This window comes from Glandiceps talaboti, chromosome 15 (assembly GCF_964340395.1).
Source record: "Glandiceps talaboti chromosome 15, keGlaTala1.1, whole genome shotgun sequence".
NCBI classification, from domain to species: Eukaryota; Metazoa; Hemichordata; class Enteropneusta; family Spengelidae; genus Glandiceps; species Glandiceps talaboti.
In genome coordinates this window covers 1140001-1165895 of record NC_135563.1, presented here as the reverse complement: position 1 = coordinate 1165895, position 25895 = coordinate 1140001, and the positions used below count along the sequence as shown (strand labels likewise).

The window sequence follows — 25895 nt, the reverse complement described above, 5'->3', positions numbered from 1 at the left end:
CAGGTGAAAATGTATGTGGAAAAAATAACCAAGAATTATATTTAACATACGTAAGTGTTTTTCATCTTCAAGCTCGGATTTAACTAGTGCATAAATTGTGACCTTCCCCAATTCCATTTTCTAACAACTAGCTCAGTTCCTTTCTCTAAACTCAGACCTCTAATGTAGTGGCTCTAAAGTATGATCCGAAATGGCAGCGATGGGATGCCAAATTACAAAATAATGCAAAGTTATATAGTAAAAAAATATGTAATTTGGAACTGAATTCCTTCCGAATGGGCAAAGTTTTAGATTGTTGTTCCTTCACACCTTGCTATAAACTGAATGCCTACCATAAGGACAAAGCTTTAGATTGTTGTTTCTTCACGCCTTGCTGCGAACTGAATGCCTACCATAAGGGCAAAGTTTGAGATTGGTATTTCTTCATGCCTTGCTGGCAAACTGAATGCCTTCCATAAGGGCAAAGTTTGAGATTGGTATTTCTTCATGCTTTGCTGGCAAACTGAATGCCTTCCATAAGGGCAAAGTTTTAGATTGTTGTTCCTTCTAGCCTTGCTGCAAACTGAATGCCTTCCATAAGGACAAAGTTTTAGATTGTTGTTTCTTCACACCTTGCTGCGAACTGAATGCCTTCCATAAGGACAAAGTTTTAGATTGTTGTTCCTTCATGCCTTGTTGCAAAGAACGATTCTGCGCTACCAGACGTAACATTGCATATCCATTAGTTATGACATCATTACAATTTTGTGTTGTTTCAAACATGAACCCACTTTTCCGGCCATACAAATTCTAACACAGACACGACATCGCCACAATCATTAGCATGGAATGTAACTTGACAGCTCACAAGGTCCGATTGAAATCGGTACGAAATATAGACCATATAAGGTAGAGACATCAAATTTGGCACAGATAACTTAAATAACATAAAATGTTAGTTCTGAAACTGTTATGTTGTTTTAAGAATGGCAACCCACCTTGCAGGCCGACAGTTCAACACAGACACAACATAGCTACAGTCATACGATAGACCGTAATTTGACAACTTGCAAATTTCCTGTTATAACGTTTATTCAATCTAAATATTCACTGTTTGCGCCGATTAATACATAATAGGAAATGTTTACCTTGAAAATCTAGTCAAAACATGATTTGCAAGGTTGTACGCCAGGGAAACGTTCGTGTAGTCGTCACTTGATTATGACATGGCCGCAATCATGAATGAGTATGCCAGAACGAGGCTCCACGGCAAGGGATTATTGGGTGACTTATGACCCAGTTTCAAAACTGAAAGATTTTCAATTATATTGCGAATGAAATAGTGAAGAGATCATATGAATTTACTTTGGCGAATTCTCCAGCAAGATTGCCCACAGATGCGGTCTGATTTATCATGGTATTGAATAGCCAATGTGCAATGAGATCATTTCCAGGTACATGTTACCTAGTTGAGGACACGTAGACTGCTATTTAATAGCATTGACCTCACCTAGTTGAGGGCATGTAGACTTCTATTTATTAGCATTGACGTCACCTAGTTGAGGGCATGTAGACTTCTATTTATTAGCATTGACGTCACCTACTTGAGGGCATGTAGACTTCTATTTATTAGCATTGACGTCACCTAGTTGAGGGCATGTAGACTTCTATTTATTAGCCTTGTCGTCACCTAGTTGAGGGCATGTAGACTTCTATTTATTAGCCTTGACGTCACCTAGTTCAGGGCATGTAGACAAGTTCTAGTTATTAGCATTGACGTCACCTAGTTCAGGGCATGTAGATTTTCTATTTACAATGTATTAGCATTGACGTCGCCCAGTTGAGGGCATGTAGACTTCTAATTATTAGCCTTGACGTCACCTTGGTGAGGGCATGTAGACTTCTATTTATTATCATTGACGTCACCTAGGTGAGGGCATGTAGACTTCTATTTATTATCATTGACGTCACCTAGGTGAGGGCATGTAGACTTCTATTTATTATCATTGACGTCACCTAGGTGAGGGCATGTAGACTTCTATTCGTTATCATTGACGTCACCTAGTTGAGGGCATGTAGACTTCTATTATTATCATTGACGTCACCTAGTTGAGGGCATGTAGACTTCTATTTATTCACATTGACGTCACCTAGTTGAGGGCATGTAGACTTCTATTTATTAGCATTGACGTCACTTAGTTGAGGGCATGTAGATTTCTATTTATTAGCCTTGACGTCACCTAGTTGCTTGAGGGCATGTAGACTTCTATTTATTAGCATTGACGTCACCTAATTGAGGGCATGTAGACTTCTAATTATTAGCATTGACGTCACCTAGGTGAGGGCATGTAGACTTCTATTTATTAGCATTGACGTCACCTAGTTGAGGGCATGTAGACTTCTATTTATTATCATTGACGTCACCTAGGTGAGGGCATGTAGACTTCTATTTATTATCATTGACGTCACCTAGTTGAGGCATAGACAATCTCTCTCTATTGTCTATGGTTGAGGGCATGTAGATTTCTATTTATTAGCATTGACGTCACTTAGTTGAGGGCATGTAGATTTCTATTTATTAGCCTTGACGTCACCTAGTTGCTTGAGGGCATGTAGACTTCTATTTATTAGCATTGACGTCACCTAATTGAGGTCATGTAGACTTCTAATTATTAGCATTGACGTCACCTAGGTGAGGGCATGTAGACTTCTATTTATTATCATTGACGTCACCTAGGTGAGGGCATGTAGACTTCTATTTATTAGCCTTGACGTCACCTAGTTGAGAGTATGTAGACTTCTATTTATTATCATTGACGTCACCTAGGTGAGGGCATGTAGACTTCTATTTATTATCATTGACGTCACCTAGTTGAGGGGCATGTACACTTCTATTTATTCGCATTGACGTCACCTAGTCGAGGGTATGTAGACTGCTATCTATTAGCATTGACGTCACTTAGTTGTGGAAATGTAGACTTCTATTTATTAGCATTGACGTCACCTAGTTGAGGGCATGTAGACTAACTTAGTTGAGGGCATGTAGATTTCTATTTATTAGCATTGACGTCACCTAGTTGAGGGCATGTAGACCTCTTTTTATTAGCATTGACGTCACTTAGTTGAGGGTATGTAGACTTCTATTTATTAGCATTGGCGTCACCTAGTTGAGGGCATGTAGATTTCTATTTATTAGCATTGACGTCACCTAATTGAGGGCATGTAGACTTCTATTTATTAGCATTGACGTCACCTAGTTGAGGGTATGTAGACTTCTATTTATTAGCATTGACGTCACCTAGTTCAGGGCATGTAGACTTCTATTTATTAGCATTGACGTCACCTAGTTGAGGGTATGTAGACTGCTATTCATTAGCATTGACGTCACCTAGTTCAGGGCATGTAGATTTGCTATTTATTAGCATTGACGTCACCTAGTTGTGGGTACGTACATAGACTTCTAGTTATTAGCATTAGCATTAACATCTTCTTGCCCTTTACATTTCCTTATACATGGAACTAATACCAATAGGAAGCCAGCGAAAATCAGCATGGCACCGGAGTAGAAATAAACGTTGTTATAATCACCAGTGCTGTCGAAGATCCACCCTGAAAACAAACAATATTTTTTAAAAATTGGATTCTGCACAAGTGAAGCATGTGTGTGATTGTACGACATAATTTCGAAATTGCTGTTAAAAAAAGACTAAATCCACCCCTGCATGTTGTACGCTTTCCGACAGCACAAGGTCTCAGTGGATAACTACTATTCTAAACATATTTCTCATTACGCCTTTGGGTGACCTCTGATTATAAGTGATCTATTTCATCCCACGCCAGAGCACATATTTCTGTACGGTGTCTTGGACGGTGCCGTAAAGAGGCTGTGTCTTGGACTGTGCAGTAAAGAGGCTGTGGTTTACGACTATTTTGGGTAGTTATAGTAATATCAAGTTATTCTTTCTAGTGCTAGCATGCAGTTTGTATGAAATCAGTCGCACACTAAATTATGATTGTTGAAATCAATTTAATCTGTCAACAGGCTACAAAATAATCTGTATATAAACACTTCTTTCCCATTTAAAACACTATAGCAACACAAAGTCATCGCTAATGGTCAAAGGTCCGAATGCGTAATCTTTGAGCGTCCAGCGGAATTGTTTGCGAAAACAGTCTGAAAATCGAGGGAGATTTAGTTGAGTTATTGCCTTTTAAATCTTACTTCTTAGGAACGGTAAAATTTATGATTATATAATGACCATATATGAGTGAAAAGTGCAGAAATGTGGAAAACGTTACGCACTGTACGACAAAATCTGACGATATATAGGTCAAGTTATGTTCTATGGCCCTGGAGTAAGTCACACTCTGGGATTTTCATCCTACCCACTGTGATTTTTGTCAGAAAAGTAGACACTTCATTCCGTAGTCGAAACATTTCCAACGTTTACTCGAGTGTCTATGTAGCTTACCTTTATTTAATAGTTATTTCGATAGTAATTCATAAATAATTTTATAATTAATTGACGGTTTTATTATTATTTTGTATTTATTTGATGAATATTTCATTAATATTTGACGATGTTATCATTAATTGATGGTTTCATCCTTAAGTTATTTAATCAATATTGTATCATTACTTGGTGATGTTATCATTATTTTATCATTATTTGGTAATTAATTGATGGCTTTATCCTTATTTTGAAGTTATTTAATTGATATTTTATCATTAGTTTTCTTATTACTAAGTATTACTATTTAATGTCATGATTATGCAGTACGATCATGAGCTTGACATTTTTATGTCACTTATTTGGATATTTTTAACATGTCTTACATTACTTTTAACTCCGTTTTTCTCAAACCCATGGTCCTGAGCCACCTTCACAACGCTCTAGTGTTGGCGCACTTTGCCATGTTACATACCATTCAAGACAGTAGAGCAGATAGTGTTAATATATAGACACTCCGATGATGAAATTGCGTCGTTGGTGCTGAGTAGTCTGTTCCAAGTTATCCTGGCTTGATTGGAATTTTAGAGTTTCAAACTGAGGCCAACAAGTCCTTGCCCATGTTAGTACGACTAGGGATGTAGTAAAGTATATTACAGAATTATTCCTTGTTCGTGAATGTTTTAGTCAAATACATGAATCCCACTGAATGTCTGACAAGTTCATACAATGAGCATGATTTAGTGGAGGAATCCGCCGTACTGGAAATGGTAACTATATAGCTTTTAGTCACACATCTTCTAGACAAGTAGTCGTGGGATAATTGTCTGAAGTCATGGCCCCATGCACCGCGGTCTAAAAATAAAAAATTCTTTATATTATATAAATGATATTAATGCGAATTCTCTGTATTCAGCGGTGGCCGGTAAGCATGGTTTTGAGAAAATTGTCACTGGGATTGTTATAGAATTAATGTTTCGTAGAGAGTGATTACATAATGACATGTCTGGTACAATGATATTTCTGAGCACAGTTTGTCGTCCACGGCAATCAACAAGCCCAGGGTCAACAAGGTGCCGTGTGTATTTACACCCCCCGTATTTCTTTGGCGTAATATCATTCGCTATATTAAACTTTCTATGTTAGGGAGCCTTCAGTATTTATAGGGGAGGGCCGGAGGAAATCACACATGCTCTGTTAAATAAAATATGACCCCCCCCCCCATTCTCCATTTGTAAAAAGTGACCCTCCCCTTTGTCCCATTTTGTAAAACATGACCCTCCCCATGACAACTGCATATACTGAATGTTAATCAATATTTCCATTATATGTATACATACAAATTAAATGATTTTGACTCTGTATTAGAAAGCAATATTTGTACATATAAAGTGACAAACAGTAAAAGACTGGCTAGTTAGTATCTAAACCGTGCTTTCCATGTTGTGCATACTCTGCCTGCCTGATCTGGTCACTTGTAAAGGTTCCCTGATATCATTATCGTCATTCGCCTTCAGTATTGCCATTATCAATGTCACTCTAATCTGACTCACTGGTACTACTTGAGTCAATACATGTATCACTGTCCGTGTTCTCTATGACATTCAAAACTAAATCATCATCATCAGCATCATCATCATCGTCATGATCATCATCATCATCATCATCACTGCTACCATCACCATCATATTTTAACAACAACATTCACGGACAGTGTGAGTGATAAGGTGAGATGGCACACTCAACAAAATGCATCGTTTTATAAAACAATTTTCATGCAATATATGTATTTTATTTTTATATTTTAGTATGTAAAGTACTCGTAAAAATAAATGTTGAGTGCTAATCTCACTTTTACATCTCAAAACACACAAAACAAATCAACAATAATTGAATCTTCAATTTGGTCACAAAACTACGGATTGTAAAATGTGACCCTCCCCCAAATATTGTAATGCAAAATATGACCCTCCCCAAGAACAGGTTTGTAAAATGTGACCCCCCCCCCCACCCCGATTCCTCCGGCCCTCCCCTCTTGTAAATACCGAATGCTCCCTTAGACAACAGGCAATGCAGTACAGTGCAGTGGCGAAATGCGGAGTCGGTCACTGCTTGCCAAGAAGCCTCGAACAACGTAGTAACATTGCTAGAGAGAATGGTATTGGTACAGATACCCAATACCGGCACGTGGATGAACGTGGACAGCACTGGATGTGCACAGTAACACGGCCGTGACAGTTCAAGTCCACCTCTTATGTAGCCCCCACCCCCGCACGTGTTTTCGAGATTTGTTTCAGAATACAATAAGATATCGATACTATTTAGATACTTGGCCGATAAGATATGAAAGGGGTAAAATAACACGGGTTTCTAGGATCACGTATACTAATTCCTCAGAGAGCAAAATGTTTATATTTCGCAGGACTTACACGATCATAGAAACCCGTGTTAACTCACAGTTATTTCACCCCTTTCATCATTGACTCTACACTACGCTGTCGTATAAATCTTTGTGTTATCGGTCAAGTATCTCAATAATATCGACATGTTATTGTATTCTGAAATATAGCTCGAGAAACAAGTGCCTGAGAGAACACTTTCGGGGTTTGATATCTTACTTCAGTGTACTGGGATTGCTGCATTCACCAAAGTGTTCCATGGTTTTGTAAAATGGTAATGGCTTTATGTATGCTATAGAAAACACTAGAAATAAACAAGGTTATAGCTTGGTACACAAGTTCTTGCTGTATGGAGAGTCAAACTCTAAACTTCCATTCAAAACCCGGATATCTTAGAACAGACATCGAAGGCCAAGGCGCCATTTCATTCTTGGAGTGCCTATTTAAACTTTCTGCAGTTTGCTGGGGAACTTCGAAGGAGAGTGAGGTACGTGAGACGCCCGGGAACATGGTTTATGGTGTGTTGAGTTAAAAACGATGACCGTCAATTAACGATAAAATAATAATAAAATAATGATAACATCATCAAATAATAAAATATTCATCAAATAAATACAAAATAATAAAACCGTCAATTAATGATAAAATAATGATAACTTTTATGAATTATTATTGAAATAACTACTAAATAATTGTAAAAGTGATATAATAGGGATTAGACGATTAATTATCACAAAATCATACATAAAGGGATTCTAATCTGGCGGTGATATTTATTCCGTATACCACAACAATAATCCTGGTAAAATGATAATAAACAACTTATCCATTTATTACATATATGTATTGTTGTGGTGGTGGTTTGTTAATTTATGCGAGGATATGTTGAACCCAGGCAGAGTCACACGTTTGAAAGTTATTTCCATGACAATAGAGTAACATTTACTCGAGACTACCGTTCGGACAACGGGGGGGGGGGGCGTTGCTAATCTGATAAAACTTACCTCCAATGAAGGGTCCAAGCAGTCCTCCTAGACCAAGGCATAAATTACAAAATCCAATAGCAGGAGGAAGCTTCTCAGCGCCAACAAATTGCCTAGCAACAACCGTGGTTAGTGGATGGAAGACGCCATTAGCAAGTCCCCATAAACCGTACAGTAGAAGCATACCTATGAAGTTGGTTACTGGAAAACTGAATACATTAACCAATCCTGCAATGATCTGACCACCACCCAGTCCTTGAGCAGGTGTTATGATCTTACGATCTATGACGAAACCATGTGTTGCCCTGCCAACAACACTGCATACGCCCAATACTGTGAGCAATGTGGTTGGTTGGGGGTCAGGTAGTCCATATGAAACAGCACGTGCTACTAGGTACAGAATAGTTGGGAACAATCCAAGTCCTACGTTGAAAAAATTAAAGGCCAGAATCAAAAACATTGGATCCCGCATTAACTGCGGATCAATAACTCTGAAAATCAATGTAGAACAGCAATTGTCTTTAACAGTGCTTTTTTCTTGTGTTTTACTAGTCGATGTCTTGAAATTTGATGGTTTGCTGCTGCCGTTCTCTACATCCATCTGTTCTATGTCCTGTGTTGTATGTGTTTCATTAGGTTCGATGGGTACTTTCTTCTGTGGTGGAGGTTTAAAGAATGCCCCACATACACTGATAAGAGATGTAAGAGCACCGACTACTACAAATGCATATCTCCAATCAAGGGCGTTTATCAAAACTTGGAAGAGAGGTGGCAAGGCAATCCATGCCACTGCTACTCCACTAAATCCAATACCGTTAGCCAGTGCATATCGTTTCTTGAAATACCTGGCAGTGAAAGTCATACTCGGTGTTAAAACCAAACCATAACCAATACCTGAATGTGAAGGACATATATGGATCAAATCATTTTCTTTATCTGACTTCCAGCTCTATTATATACCGCATGACCTTATGGTTTAAGCCTGCACTAACGGCAACTGGAACACTTTTACATCATAGAACGAAAGAAATATTTCACTACAAGTTGGTCAATTACATCTGAACTAAAGGTAGTGGAGTGGCAAGTTTAATACATGAGCGAAGAGCTCGGTTTTGAATCGATCACCATGATAAACCTGTACTAGTTATAACTGAAGTAATTAGGCATTGTACATATTAATCAGTGGTTGATATCCATAAGCAGTACAGAAACAGGTTGAAATCATGATCGCCGTTGAGGGCGCTAATCTGGTGCGGACCTAAAAATCAATTTGATTTGATTTGATGTATCGTGTATACAGCTACAAAACGTACGTTTACCGCAGGTCATGCAATGTTGTTCACGGTGTATAATATTATGAGTAAGTTATTTTACCCAACAACGCATTTTCAAAAAGAAATGTTCCAGTTGCAGTTAGTGCAGCTTTAATAGACTCATGTAAACGAGGAGAATATGATAATAAAGTATCGGTCAAAGGGCTGGAGCTCTTTACAAAAGAAGTGATGATGTCCAAAACGAAGGCAACACGCGAAAAAATTGTGATTTATAATTATCTGAGCGCATATTTCACTAATTTTATTACACTGGCCTATAATGCATCCAACATTTGCACGGCAAGATTTTCCATTTGTCTGTGAATTCCCCCCCCCCCCCTTAAATTACTTATGTAGGCTGCATAACCTTTGAATATCTCTGCAAGCGTGGATTGTGTGTTTAAGATAATATTTAAAAGAAAGGTGTGTGATTCGTCTAACAATGACTGCTTTTGTATGAATGACAAGGATCTATGATCATATATGATTCAAAATTTTCCATACTCACATGTTGTGACTGATGAAAAAATACGGTCTTAACAGATTTAATTTAGTGGAAAGTTATGATAAGCAGTTACCCCTAATGTAATGTCCTTTGGAGAGCTCTGCTGAGTGCCAATCAACCACATTCCTATAAAAAAAAAACTGTTTTAGCCATAGTCTTCATTTTCAAATGTCAAAGTTACCTCCAATGACACTGTAAGTCAGGTAAAGGTGATAAACTTCCTTTGCAAGAGAACTGAGCATTACTCCAGTAGTAGCGACGATTCCTCCAACCACAGTGACAGATCTACAACAGTAACGGGTATTCAAGGCACTGGCCACGGGACCTTAAACGAAGGAGGGAAATGTACATATTTAGTTAAATAGGTATACTTCTCGTAAGCCAGTTACAATCATTTCGTTTTCGCAACTCCTTAGTAACAGAAATGGCACAAGCCGACTTCTATGAGTATGTTATTTGCCCAAATATCTTCCCATACCTTGCTGCGAGAGGTCAGAGGTCATTTTTGCAGTCATGTACATGCAAATCACTCATCTCTCCAATGGTAGCTGCAATGTATGGATTGACAGGTGTAAATTTTATTCATTGTTGGGAAAAAATAATTTGAAAATATGTCACCTCGTTATTATTATTATTATTACTATTATTATTATTATTATTATTATTATTATTATTATTATTATCATTATTATTATTATTATTATTATTATTATTATTATTATTATTATTATTATTATTATAAGTGAAGGGGTTTAAATATTATATAATAATAAAGCATTGTGTGAGAGACAATTTAGAGGAATGGTGCCTTTTGGTCCTGTAGTCAATAAAATGTATATGCTTGAGCATATATTTGCTATGCCGGCTCATATTTGCTATGCTGGCTGACATTTGAGGGCGCCCTTTCACAACTTTATCTGTACATTCTTAATGCTGCATTCAATTTGTGAGAGTCTAAAAGTATAATAAAAGTAATTTCAAAATTGCATGTTAGGAAAATGAAAAAGTTAAGGGGTTTAATATTATATCATAATGAAAATGTCTGGGAGGACTTTAGTTGAATATCACTGAAGTTGAACTTTTAATACACATAATTAATTTTGCGACATTTCTCATTCAAGCTCAATGTAACAGTTTGGAGTTTGGTTATTCCTCTGTACATGAATATTAATATACGTATTATTTTATTTCTTACTAATTATGCACACTCCACACTTAAATAACTGAACTTTTAATAATTCAAATCGAGCATATGTCATTATACTGTGGAGTGTGCCCTGTCGACAAAAGTCTAAATATTTGTATATATACTATTAGCAGTTCTGTGCAATGACAAAACATAGATCAGTGTGAAAAATCCTCAGGAATCTATAGAGTTTGTTCAAACGTAAATTATCGTTTTCTATATGCCAGTGTAACTGACTGTGACTTCACATGTTTCGGACTAGTTTGACTTTTACCTATATTTCTCCCGGGCGGAACCAGTGGCCATCTCTGATAGGGTTGTGTCGTCAGTGCAGGAAACCCTAGGCCCAATTTTAGACCCACTTTGACAAAAAGTCAATATCCCATTTTAGACCATTAATTTACAGGTTTTTTTAGTATACAGTTTAGACAAAATACATTTTCCTTAGGAGGCAACATTTTTGGGCAATTCATGGCAATTACGATTTGGCAAAGGACAAAGGGCCACATTTTAGACCAAGCAAAATCAAATATAATGCAAAGTGGACCCGTTTTAGACTCTTCAGTTCGAAAAAAAAGCCAGACCCCATTTTAGACCCCCCCCCCCCGATATTAGTCTGAATAACTTGCATCACAACCGAGCAAGCTTAAGAGGCTAAATACATTGTTCTGTAATGATTTATAAAGTTGTTGATGACAATATTTGCAATGCGCCGTACTAAATTTGTAATATTATTCTGAAATCGCCACTGTTTTTAAATCATCGTAGACTTTCACAACATAAATATCCCTCGCCGGCCGTTCAGCAAATTCATGTAACATTATGTAATACAGTGTACAGTCCAAAGTAAATATATCATCCCACAAAGTGTTTAGTAGTAGTACTTATACTATGCAGCAGTACATTGACAGGTACAATTATTTTGATTAATACAGTGTTGCAAAGTTTACTGAAAAGATTATCTATTTTTTGGTTGCGGTTGGTTCACAGTCAGGTTCGATTAATGTACGAATAGGTGATGCCATGATTTCTCCATCAACTGTTGTGTGATGACCTTGGTGTGATGGTTGACTCATTTGGACTCATGGATGAGCATATCCGTTATGTTTGTAAGGGGGCGTCTCATTCACTCTGGCGGTTGAGTAAAATTCGAAAACTGTTGGACCAGTCTATGTGACCGATTTTTGTTTTTAAGAGACGCTTTTCAAATATTCCTTGTGTTCTTATGCTAGATTTTTGTTGTTGCTTTTTTGCTAGTCTTTCTCATTTTGTAATGTTCAGACCGCTGAGACATGTTTGTGTAGTGGTCTTTAAACAATAAATTATTATTATTATTATTATTATTATTATTATTATTATTATTATTATTATTATTATTATTATTATTTTCTGACCCCCCAGGCCCCTAGGCCCCTGGGTGCTCTGAGATAGCAGTGCAAGTGTGATAAAATTTGTGCCAGGAGTTTTGAGCTTGGTACTTATTTTACTGTACTTAACTTGGCCTCAGATTTCTGTTTGCTATGAAGACAGGTGAACTTGATATTTAAGGATCATTTACAGAAATAATATAGTTACCAACGTTAGATTTGTTTACGAATTACGTCACTGTACCCATCGTCATTGTCGCTTATCATAAGTCACAGTAAATGTGTTGCTTCCCATCAGAAAATTTAACTGAAAGTAATTAGGGAATTTTTGATCGTAACATATTCAGTCATAACATCATCAGGTTTCTGGCAATTTCCATGATTTTTTTTTAGAAATATTGCAGTTCAATAATATTTGGAAACAACAGCATAAAGTTAGCGCTATTACGTGACCACAATCAATCCCAGTCCACCAGATGCACATGGTGGTGTGGGTGTGCCTCCTGTATGGTATGGGCTAGCTTGTCTGTCAGTGTCACATTTTGCTTCTTATCTTCAGGATGTTTTAAGAATTTTAAAATAGTCTGTGTCTGATCAACAAAATTTCTCTTCCACTGAAGTTTAGACAACATTTAGTTGTACTCTCATGTAAACGTTGTTGATCATGCATGAGATGTCACACTGACTTCGTTTCCTTCGACGTTGTTTTGCCACGTAATCGTCAAATATTTTCCAGATGATTGTGAATTAATTTCTTATTTTACACTTTGGGCATTTTAGTTTTGTCTGATAACTAGCCATCTTAAAAACTATGTTTTTCATTTTCTCTTGATTGGGTTCATTACCATCCACACAGTGACACCAAGCAGTTTCATTGTATTTCAAAACACTACCCGTCTCGTGCGTACTGAAGGCTCACTGTACATGTGTCATGGTGCCGTATCGTCTACGACTGTTTAAAATAAAATTTGAACATGCTGAAGAGAACTATGGCTAGGCATGTCTTATTTTTGTTTTATTTATTTATTTTTTGTTTTGACGTATTGACTGTACTGTGTTGTGTCTATAAAACTCTATGAACCTGTGTTTGCCATGATGCAGTAATTGTCCAGGTAGACACAACAATGGCAACACTGAAATGCAACATCAGTACAGCGTTGCGCCTTTTTATGTTGATTTCGACAATGGTACATGTCAAAATAAAAGCAATCAACTCTCAGTAGTCTGTTTGATAACAAGACAGACAATCGGACTACGCATTATTGTTCCAAAAAGCCAAAAAAATATTATCATAAAGCTGACGCCTTCTTTATATCAGTTCAAACACAATTTTTGATTTCACTATGATCATGAGCCACACCCGGGGAACTCCTAAATTGGTCAGGAAACCCAGTTACATTTACATGGTTACTGGCCTTCAAAAATTTTGTTGCATCGGTAAAGGTTATTATTGTGATGGCCAAGTATAGTGTGTGTGTTTTTTAAAGTGTTGTGTTTTTTGGTTCATTGTGCATGATTGAAATAGAAACAGGTGAAATGCACATAAAATCGTAAGTGCTAATTCGGATTGGTGTAGGAAACGTGGCCAAGGCATGGTATTTACCACAGTCTAACGTACTCCTACTAACACACATGTTGACGTTGACCAGTATTCCATGGAAACGGCTATCCAGTTTTATACAATTTATGTTACACCAGGTAGCACTAACTCACACATGCCAAAGAGAAGGACATTTTTTCACTAAATTTGATTTTTTTCAATGTTTTATGTCAAATTTTAGAAAAATGTTTAACATACTATGGTGATTTTGGTTACCATGGCAACATATGTTCATAAAATGACCCCCTTTCTTGATCTCAGCATAACAAACCACCTCAGGTAGGGTGGTTAATATTCAAATAAACTCGATTATTATCAACATTATTATTATTATTATTATTATATAAGATTTATTTAATTATTATGTGTCAACTTTCGAGGTGTGATATAAGAGAACAACAGTTAACAGAAAAAGAAGCTGGGCACAGTTTAATCATGTGTGAAGTGAACGTTCTAACAACACTAAAGAAATGAAAATCGGCTGACAGGCGATCTCGTTTGCGGCAGTTATATTTGCGCAAGTTATGTTGGCGAGATAATCAAGACACTTCTAGTCATACCTGAAGCACACTCTCACTTTCAGCCACTGATAATAGAAAACATATCAGTTCTTTATTCAGTACTATGGCCACTGGCCTAATGTACAAACGCTTGCAATTGTCATATCACACACTAGAAAGCTAAAGTCATACAGAATTGTAATTTTTACTTGAATGAATTTCTGTATAAGAATAATACCCACCTTTTAGCTTACTTTTTCGTGTCCCTCTGCTTCCCCTTGTATATTGCCAAGTAGATTAATTTGAGCTCACCACACCCTGTGAGCCATCCCCTGAGTGGTCACATGACCCTGACTAGCCAATCCCAGTACACCTTGGTCTTTAAAAAAACGAAGGTTAAAGAACTGTAAACTGTGGGGATGAGGGTGGGAGCGCAAAAGGTGGGTATTAGTCGTATACAGAAATTCATATTTCAATAGAAATCACAATTCTGTACAGACAAATACCCACCATTTTGCTTACTTTTGGGTAAGCCTTGAATACGACACCAACTTGGTGGAGTGAGTCTCAACACGTAAAGGCGTAGCACTATTCTGAGCAGAAATGATAGGACCTAGGGTAGACATGCTGACTGCCTCTTGGGCCATGTCCTGCAGGTAAAAGCTGATGAACGAGTTCTTAGAGTGCCTGGTTCCTGCCTCAATGATTGACTTAATGGATACACCAGACCTGAGTGCCCTGGAAGTAGCCACTGCTTGTACTTCGTGAGCAGTGACTTAAGAAAGTACCTGTGTTTCAGCTGTGGAAGTACTGTATGCAACTTTATTGGTATTAATTATCCACTTAGAAATGTTGGCAGGAGTACAATCCAACTTGTCCGATTTCCAAAGGATGAACAGATGGGTACGATCACCCCTAATGCCCTTAGTGCGACTACTGTACCACTTGAGATAGAGCTCTGACCGGACATAGAAGACGTTCTTTTCGGTCACTAGCAGAAAGGCAATTCCAACGAAATCTGGTATAGGGGCTCAAAAGGCAGAGATTGTAGGGCATTCATTGAGCACTAAAGAAAGACTCCACTGGGGAGCTGAAATGGGCCGAGGCAGTCCCTGAATGTGGAAATTCCTGATCATACTGGATAAGATCTTATCTCACCCAAAGACAGGAGAGTGGACAGATTTAGTATGGGACACCATGCCCCCCCCCCCCCCAACTTTATCATAACCAGGAAAAAAGTGGCTGTAAAAGCCGGGCCCTGATGACAGGGCATCGAATTCTGCTAAATACAGAGTCGATAGCTTCCAGAAATGCAGTCCATCGACTGGACGGTCTTGGAACCAGGGTAACGAACGGTACGGCCGAAAGAGGGGATCCCGTATGAAAGATAGGCAGTAACCCTCTCTTACGGTAGATAAAATCCATTCGTCTGACATAATGTATTACCATTGTGTTGCGAATAAACTTAGATGACCCCCCACCTGGACCACCTGCGTCAATGGGGGTTCACGATCGTGTCGGGAAGGAAATCAGGGGTAACTGCTGGTGAATTCCTAGCCTGACCCTTGTGTACTGGTCAAGGAAGTGGACAGCTTACTTGGCTGACTAGTGCACCTAGAGATCGCAGCCTGACCCCAATTTTGTCTGGGTTTATGATTGCGTTTCTTGCTCTGACCCTGATGCTTGTTTCCACTAGTTTGTGGTTGCTGTCTTGTGGTTGGAGTAGGTGCAGATGCTTGAGGCATAGTAGTGGCCTGGATCTGAGGGGGTGTTGTATACTTCAGTCCCCTCTCAACCATAGCCAGTACTTACTTAGCCATCTCGCTCAAACAGCTCCCAAACAAAAATCTAGAACTACTCGACTTACTAGCCCTAGCCTCTAGTTTTAGTTCGGGGGTGTACTTTGGTGCCAGTCACTCAAGGAAGGCATCACGTTCTGACAAAATGAGCGATGTCCATTGACATCATAACAAGTCTGTGAGATGTCATGCTCATTGATACTGAGTGAAAAAGACCGAGGAGTTTGTTCTGAGTCTCCGAAAGAGGACCGTTCTTGGTCAACTCAATCGCCGTGGTGATAAACCAGTCCAGATGGGATAGAATGCATATGTTCTTAGACAAAGATTCCCCCAAGGACCTCATGAAGGAGCGAGAAATGACATAGGATTTGAAGGAGGTATAGTTGTCATCGACTAACCTCTCTTCCTTCTCCAAAGTGGGATACCCTAGCCATGGTTCAGACGTATGAACATGGTGAGACTTTGACTTTGATCTAAACCATCTAAATCGACCCAGTGGAAGGGAATCCCTGTCGTTCACACCTGCTAGTTTGTTCTCGATTTGTACTTGTCAAGACGAGATTGAATCGGCCCAAGGAAGAGATGTGGCTGAGTAAGAGGAAGCTCGCAGCTCTTCACCAAGTGACTGAAACATTCGTGAATCGAGTGGTTTGGTTGGATCTGGCTGTTTACAGTCAGGAAACTGCTCGTAGATTCACGAAAATCTCTGTAGGCAACCTAATTATGAACAGCGGCAGATGACGGATAGCAGCTGGTTGCCCCAACTGAAATTTCAGAACAGGATTTGACATCGCTGAAATCATCATCAGAGGCATGAATCTCCTAACCATCCCTCGATGCATTTGGAGATGTGCGTCCTTCATGAGCTAAATGACCAAAACGATCTGGATGGTCATTATGTGCGGAGCAAAAATGATCACTGTGTCTCGATCCCGAGATGGACGGATTGGGTGAGGGCACTCTACCCCGAACAGTAGACCTACTACATGAAAAGTATTACCTTCCGCAGCAGTGGTTAGACCATGACTAAAGGTAACGTCCCTGACCTCTGTAGTGGGGAAAAGTCCCGCTCCTCCCTGAGTGATCATATTGATCGGGCGAACTTGTCCATCATTGGACTGAGAACGCCAAGGGAGGGAGCTTGGATCACGTCTATCAGGTGATAGATTGGATTCCACGGTCCTTGGATCCCCTTGTGGGTTCAACCAGGGAGGCACAGCACTGCAGGCACTTCGGGATCCCTACGAGAGGTAATACTATCGGATACCTTGATAAAGGTGGTTTTCCTGGGAATGAAAAGTGGATTTACCTTTGTTAAAAGTGTACTTACCACAGAGGAAGTTCGCTCTAGTATAGACGTACGTTGAAGGGTGACGTCATCGGCCTTGCTACACACTGAAAACATATTCCACTGACGATTGGTCCAGCGACTGCAGAAATCGCATGTATGGTCAGGTCGACAAGATCTGCAGTCCACACAAAGATCATGGTCATCCCTAACTAAGATGGGAAGTCCACATATACCCAAGTGAGGTTGATGCAACATCGAGGAGGAAAACCAAAATGAAACCAGATTTAAACTGAATACCTCCCGTAAGGGAATCACTAATTATGCAAATTAAACTAAAAACCTATGATAACATGCTTTTTTATGGACAAGTGTGCCTTCTGAGGTTAATGTCTGTGCCAAAATGTACGGAATTTGAAGAGTGCATGATACTGCTTAATTACTGAATATCGTTCATTATTCAAAATACTCATTAAAGGTAAAAGTTGTAACAACAAAATTCATAGGACAGGTGCGTATTATTATGGTTGATATATGTACCATATTATATGAAATTTGAAGCTTGCATTTTTAAGATACAGCCTAGTTACCTAAAATCATTAATTATGCAAATTTTTCATTAAAACTGTAAGCTATATCAATACATTTTATAGGACATATCTGCTTTGTTATGATTAACATATGTACTAAATTGATAATATTTTACTTTAATCAATATTTGGTGCCGAAGAGTTGTGGTAGGATCGAACACACAGTTGATTCCGGTCTATATTATTTTCATAAAATTATGTAAAAATAATCATTCAACAGTAGTTGCCATGTCCGTGTCTCTTCAAAATATACCTTTGAATGAAAGAGAAAACGTAACAACATCATTTGACTGATTAAACAAACACAGAAAGTGTCCATGAACGAGGGTGATTTGATATGATATGATATGATATGATATGATATGATATATATTTTATTACCCGATCAAAAATAAGTACAATACAAACGTAAATACAGGAAAAGCAAACTAGATCGGATAACAGGAGTCAGAAAATAGCTATGCTAATCGTGTCTGACCCCTGGCCAAAGTAAATAATGGTACAAGTTTAGAGTGCAAATAAATATACAAAAAGTAGCTCTACCCTTAACCCCCTCCCCTCACCCCCCCCCCTATATACTAGTATATGAGTGCCATAATGAAAAGAAGTCATATATTACATTAGAACTGTACAATGTTATATTACATACTCTTTTAGTAAATCTTTACATAGTGATGACTTGAATCGCTGCCTTCGTGGTTCATTTCTTGTGCTGTGTTGTATTGAATTCCATGTAACTGCACCTGTGTATGTCATTGACTGTTTACCATAGAATGTTTTCACAGTAGGTACGCATAAATTATTTTGTTCTTTTTGTCGTGTATTGTACTCATAGTTTAACACATTGCAGTATTCATCAACAGAGTGTGGTAAGTTATTGTGCAGCAAATCATAAACAAAGGTACTGACCAAAAACCTGTGCAGTTTATGTACATCAAGAATTTCTAGAGTGTTGAAAAGTGGTGAAGAATGTGTCATGGACTGGCTATGTGTGATTGCTCGCACAGCCATTTTTTGAGCTAGTAAAATACAATTCAAATAGGAGGAAAAAGTGCTTCCCCAGACTTCAATACCGTACGTTATATGTGGTTGGACGAAAGTTTTATATAGTAAAATAAGTATATTTTTGGGTACAAAGTCCCTAAGTTTATAAATGATTCCTATTTTTTTCCTAATAGTCTTATTGACAGCGTCAATGTGCATATTCCATAAAAGATGGTTATCAAAGACGATGCCAACAAAAGATGCAGAATCAACTTGCTCGATAACGTTACCATTAATGCACATGGTTCCACTAATATTCATTTCTTTTCTACGGCCTCTAATAAACATGAATTTTGTCTTTTTCTCATTAATACTTAGTTTATTTGCAGTACACCAATCTATCACTTTTTCAAACTCGGTGTTCACTGATGAAAGGTCAATATTGTTGAGGTATTGAGGGAATGTGTGAAAAAGGTTGGAATCATCTGCAAACAGTCTGAAGTCAAAGAATGAGGAAGAGAGTGGAAGATCATTAATGTAAAGTAAGAATAGTGTAGGACCCAAAACTGATCCCTGTGGAACTCCACATGAAATAGGCAAGCATATCGAGTTGACATCGTCAGAGCTAACATACTGTTGGCGATTACAAAAGTAGTCCTGGAACCACATCAGGGGTATACCTCTGATGCCATAATGCTCGAGTTTAGACAATAATATACGATGGTTGATAGTGTCAAAAGCTTTAGAGAAATCAATGAAAATGCCAAGAGTAATTCTACCTTCGTCTAATTGCTTTAGGAGATAATTTACTATGTTAACGACAGACAATTTTGTACTATACTTTTGGCGGAAGCCATATTGATGATCATATAAAATTTTGTTGCGATTTAGAAATGATCTAAGGCGATTATCAACTAATTTTTCTAATATTTTATTCAAAAGGGGAAGAATAGAAATTGGCCTATAATTGTCCGGGCTTTGTTCTGGCCCTTTTTTATATATTGGTTTCACTTTTGCGATTTTTAGGGAATTTGGAACCTCCCCAGAAGAAAAAGAAAGATTAAAAATATATTCCAGAGGTTTGGATATAGTGTCGGATGCATCCGATAAAAGTTTAGCCGGGATATTATCGTAACCGCAAGATTTACTGATATCCAGCGTTCGCAAAAGTTCCCGAACTTCATACTGGGTCGTGGGGTAAAGATAAAAAGAATTTTGGATTGGTTCTGTTAAATAATCTCTAAAATTGTCGCGTGACATATTACTAGCAAGTCGTGGGCCTATATTCACAAAGAAATCATTGAAACCTGATACAATATCCTGTGGAGAGGTGTATTCACATTGGTTTCCGTCTGAAGCAATTATGAGTTTGTCAGGTAGATTATCCTTGGCATTACCATTCCTCTTACCGAGAACATCATTAATTACATTCCAAGTTTTCTTCATGTTACCTTTGTTCTTAAAAAATAAATTACCATAGTACATCTTTTTTGCATCCCTGAGGATAGAAGTTAAAACATTTCTATAGTTCTTATATTTACTGACAATACAAGGTTTGAAATTTGATTTGATAACATTAACGTACAATTCATGTTTTCTATTAATTGATTTCTTGATAGCTCGTGTGATCCAAGGTTTATTAGTCCTTGGCCTTTTAGTATTTCTTGAAATATTTGGCGCGTGCTTATCACAGGCTGCAATGAAAATTGAACTAAATTTGTCGTATGCAGAGTTTACATCTGAACAATTATATACATCGTCCCAGTTTATTCCGGTGAGATGTCTACGAAATAATTCTACATCGTACTTACTGTAACATCTGTAGGATATATGTTTACAATTACTCGTAGTATCTTTGGAAAGTAAGTTCTCAAATATAGCAAATACCGGAAAGTGATCTGAAACATCTGTCATAATAGTACCACTTTGGATTGTGTTGGAACATATATTTGTATAAACATGATCTATTAACGTGCTAGATGTGCTGGTCACTCTGGTTGGCGAGGTTATGAGTTGGTGTAAACATAAGCAATTCATGCTGCCTAGAAACATTTCTGAATTCATATTTGGGTTATTTAAGTCAATATTAAAATCACCCATTATAATACACTGTGATTTGTCTAGTTTGAAAGTGTTTAACACTTCAATTAAATTGGTTTGAAACTCTGTTAAGTTTGTGTTTGGGCGCCTATAGATTATACCTATGACGACTTTCTGGTTCTCAATACATGTCTCCAACCAAAGTGTCTCAGCATGAACAACCTCAGCTTGTAAAACTTTATACTTTATAGACGAAGAGATATATGCTCCAACACCTCCACCCCTGGTTCCCACACGGCAATTGACTTCAAATGAATACCCTTTCAATGAAAATAAATTTATATTTGAGATATTCCATACTTCTGAAATGCCAATAATACTAAAGTTCGTTTGTATGACGTCTTCATAGAAAAGTCTTAGACTATCAAAGTTTTTGTTCAAAGACCTTACATTAATATGAGATACTGAAAATGAAACATTGTCTTCACTATTAAAGTTAACATTAAAGTTTTGTGGTGTCAAGGCTGAATTTCTTACATCAAATAAATATTCACATGTGTCATCGACCATTTAGAAATCGACATGAGATAATGTTACAAGAATACAGACTGGTAAAGTTAATGAATCTTTCTAAGGTCACTTTCATTATTTATAATGATAGATCTAGCATCTTTGTTTTTCCTTACGTATATGGTACCGTTATAGGTCCATAAGTAGCTGAACTTTGCTGACTTTCTTGCATCGTTAGCTTTACGAAGAAGCTGACGTTGCGTTTGACATAGATTTTCATTGATGAAGATATTGCCGTCCTGTTGGTAACCGAAATTTCTTGTAGAAACGCCGTGCAGTTTTCGTCTGTTCTCATATACAGCATTTCTTGCCTTGCGTGTAGTGAATCTGACGATTATTGGTCGCGATCGTAAATTTCTTTGTTGCGGGTGTTGGTTTCCAGCTGGTTGAACGGGGTTCTGTTTTGTACCAATTCTATGTGAAATATCCACATCATTGGCAGTTATGTCGGGATGAATCTTCTGAAGGATGTCAAGAGTAATGGCATCAGTGTTTTCACTACCATCAGATTCCGGTACGCCGGCTATTTCTAGGTTGATTCTTCGATTGTATTGGTCAAGTGAGTGCAATTCTGTTTCGAGAATTGCAACTCGCTTATGTAACCGATCATTGTCTTGCATCAAGGTGTCATGAGATTCTTGCATATTTTCCATTCGTTTTCTCATGGTTTCAAATTGAAGATTTATAAAATCCATTGCTTTTACAATGTCACTCTGAGAATCTGCAAGCCGTTTGATGTCGTCTTTCATTTCTAAGATTGCATTGAGAACTTTGGCTAACTCACTTGACTCAGCTTCCATCAATGGTTTTGCCACTTGTTGAGAAACCTCTCCAGGTGCGCAATCCGCCATGTTGTTACTAGTTGTTGACAAGGCTCGCGGAGACTCTTTTCCAAAGCGTAGTTTATCGCATTCAGGACAAAGCATCAGGTCTCCCTGGCAGAGCTTTACTTTCCTCCTGATACCACAGTCATTGCATTTCATGATTGCTATCAAATAGTTTTGTATGAAGTTGAAGAATGGTAGGGTTTGCGGAGAGCTACTGACGTACGTGCGTCACCCATGAGCACCCAGTGATAGCATTTGGTTTCACGCATACTACGAAAAAGAACACCAAAGTGTCCTACCCCTTCTTTTTTAGCAAATGAGCAAATTGAGCAAATTGAGCAAATGCTGAGCTCGTGGAGGTTGAATTTTCAAATTCCAGTACTGTGCTTTCATGGACATTCGCCAAGATTCGAATCATTTGAGCTCGCGATCATGCGACAAGCCAGAGAAGTAAATTCTACAACCGTTGGAGGCACTATTCAATCGGTACACTCCACAGCGCAGTGCCCATATATTCTATTTATACGTCACATGTCACCAATCTCGCATTCTGATTGGTCGAGAGCCCTGCAGATACACAGGCGTATTTTTCACCAACAGCCGTATTTTTGCTTGTTGTATCACGTGATCACTGCACGTCCCCTTGTAAACAAATCTAGCAGACAACTATAGATCGAGCTATAACCAGCATTCCCAATGCCAAATTTGTGGTCAATCGAACAAAATATCACCGTTGTATACATTGTAACAAGTCTTTGAACTGTACTTTTCATGTCACAGGGAAATAGTCAAAAATTCCACACACAACCGTGAAAGTCCAGTGACGGCGAACGCACGGTCGTCACGCGATCGTAAACATGAATTCCTAAATTTATGAAGGATATGAAAATTACCACCACAGAGGGTGTAATTTTTGCTTAACTACAACAACAAAGCATATCACGAACATTTATGTACATTTTTTACAGTACGCAAAACAAAGACGCACTCATTTTTCAGCTGATGGTTATAAGTTTGAATATATCGCTGAGTGATATGCAAAAAGTAAACATTACGTCATACTACTGAGCAAACGCGCACTCTGATTGGACGATAAAGTTAAGGCTGACATGTAAACAACCGCATTGCAGTTATCAGAGAGGTGCATGATACTACGCTCAACAGTATAACGCGGAAGTGATTTTATTTTAAAATGAAACTGCACTTTTAGACATTCAAAAATGAATTCATAGTCGCAGGTGACGTACAAGTATGTTATTTGCCAAATACCGTTCCATATCTTGCTGCGAGAGGTAATTGTTCTGGCATAACGGAGAGCGCGATTCGATCGAGTTAAATATATGTCTCTCTGTATTATAATTAGATATTAATTGTTGATTCAAGATACTGAAATAATTATAAACAAGAACTTGATAGAACTTTTTGATGTTGTCTTTATTCATGTTATTCAATTGCCTCATGACCTTGGTTAGACAGGAAATGATGTAAATAATCTATTAATTCCAAGGGGTTCCAGCGTACTGAGACGGAAAATTATTTCCTCTTCCTTTAACCTCAATACATACATACATACATACATACATACATACATACATACATACATACATACATACATACATACATACATATCATATCATATATCATATATCGATCATAGTGTATCAAATATGTCAATTTCAGGAATTTGTAAGGTTTCTGGTGATGAGAAAGCATTGAGGTTAAAGGAAGGAGAAATCATTTTCCGTTTTGGAACGCTGGAACCCCTTGGAATTAATAGATTATTCTCGTCTTTCCCAATCTAATTACTGGGTATTTTTTTAAATTTCAGGCGTATTCTATTGGGTTCTATTTGGTGCGTGCGAATTTAAGAACTTATCCCACATATTACCGTTTATAATTATATATCACGCGCGGTTTTGTTCCATTATATTTAGAAATGTTCGGGTTTTGACCTGGCATTTCTGTGTCTCGCCAATTTTTCCTTTGAAAAAGAATATTTATTCGAAACGTCGGATTTAACAGCTATATATACGGACTGGTTTATTAGTTCCTAATGCATTTCTTTTTTCTACATACATACATACATACATACATACATACATACATAACAATTCGCTTTTCTCAGCTGGCTTAGTCACAGTCCCCATACCAGACGAGCCAAAGTGCACGCCGGTCAACTCACACTACCCGTCGTTCGTCAAGTTTCCCCACTCGTACACAACAACCAAGGCAGAGGTCGTCATACAAAGTTGCCTAAACGGTAGTAGTAGTAGCGTTGCCAATGAGAGACCAGCTGATTCGATACTCACTTTACCCCCGAGTCACAATCAAACTGGCCGTTCACAAAGTTTATAACAGAGGTTTATAACTTCGATATAGCGTGTGTAAGTCCATGATACGATTTAACGCCACCACTCGATCGTGACTAGAGTCTCTGGGCAGCAGTCAATGTAACTTCACGTTCACACACAAAATCGTACAAAACGAATAAATAGACTTAGAACATACTGACTTTAATACCAGCATGAATATAATGAAGTACAGCATGTGTCCTACATCGGACCAAATGTTAACGACTGCATACTTCAATTTCAATACAATTCAGTACATACATTAACCATAACAAATTGTGTATGACCTATAAAGTTAGTTGATGTGTTTACCTAACATGTCTGAAGCTTGCCGATAAATACCTTGATATAAAAGAATTTTTATTCGAAACGTCGGATTTTATATCTATTTATACGGACTGACTTACAAGTTCCATATCCATTTCTTTGTGCTACAGTCCTAGCAGCATTATATATTTTATGTATGTATGTATGTATGTATGTATGTTTGTACTCCGGCTGGGCGTTAAATTTCGACTGACAGTTACAAATGAGGCTATTGACCAATCAGGGAAAAGCGTGAAGACCGGTGTATCAGCAGAGTAGCAAATTTATCAAATGTCAGTGGCGGGAGTGTATTTTCTGTGTATGAGATCCAATTAATGGCATCCAGGGAAGAGTGATTAGACGCAGACAATCATAACAAAAACATGACCCCTGACTGTGACTGAACAGATAAGACTTCCGTTCACACGTTGAACACTATTTTCGTAATAATAAACATTACCTCAGAGTGTATTTAGAAGGTGAATAAAATACACATACTACAAGGTAGACGGTATAATAGCAGGGAGAAAGCGACGGTTTGCTGTTATGACAGCTGGGGACGTAGATCAGAAACTGAAGGCAAGTGTACTGTAAAACACACAGAAAAAAAATACTAGCTCATCATGCAAGTTTGGACTAGTTGGGCCGAAGATAGGGATGAAGACGGAATGGACAAAAAATCACAATAATTGTGGACGGTATTGCATTGTAGTTTGAATGGTGTATTTTACTACAATATGCGAGAGGTAGACGGTACTACTATTGCTTCGTAATACACAACATTTCAAAAGTTTGAATGATGTATTTCATTTGCATGTAATTAATATGCTGTTTCTTTACACTAGACACAGATAAAC

At 37.9% G+C, this 25895-nt stretch overlaps 2 protein-coding genes across 2 annotated transcripts in view; both read right to left on the bottom strand.

Annotated features, from left to right (window-relative positions):
- Nucleotides 1–3439: 3439 nt before the first annotated feature.
- The window catches only part of LOC144446812 (monocarboxylate transporter 12-like), a 28374-nt gene continuing 5918 nt past the window's right edge, over nucleotides 3440–25895 (bottom strand). Inside the window, exons 3-5 of the mRNA XM_078136653.1 lie at nucleotides 9812–9955; nucleotides 7834–8706; nucleotides 3440–3588 (exon numbers count right to left, since the gene is read on the bottom strand). Of these exons, the coding sequence (XP_077992779.1) occupies nucleotides 3440–3588; nucleotides 7834–8706; nucleotides 9812–9955 (1166 nt within the window). The remainder of the gene's footprint in view (nucleotides 3589–7833; nucleotides 8707–9811; nucleotides 9956–25895) is intronic.
- On the bottom strand, nucleotides 20987–22537 carry LOC144446513 (uncharacterized). Its single transcript, XM_078136291.1, has 2 exons — nucleotides 21850–22537; nucleotides 20987–21795 (listed from the first exon to the last, which is right to left on the bottom strand). Coding segments are annotated over exons 1-2 (690 nt in total). The 3' UTR covers nucleotides 20987–21793.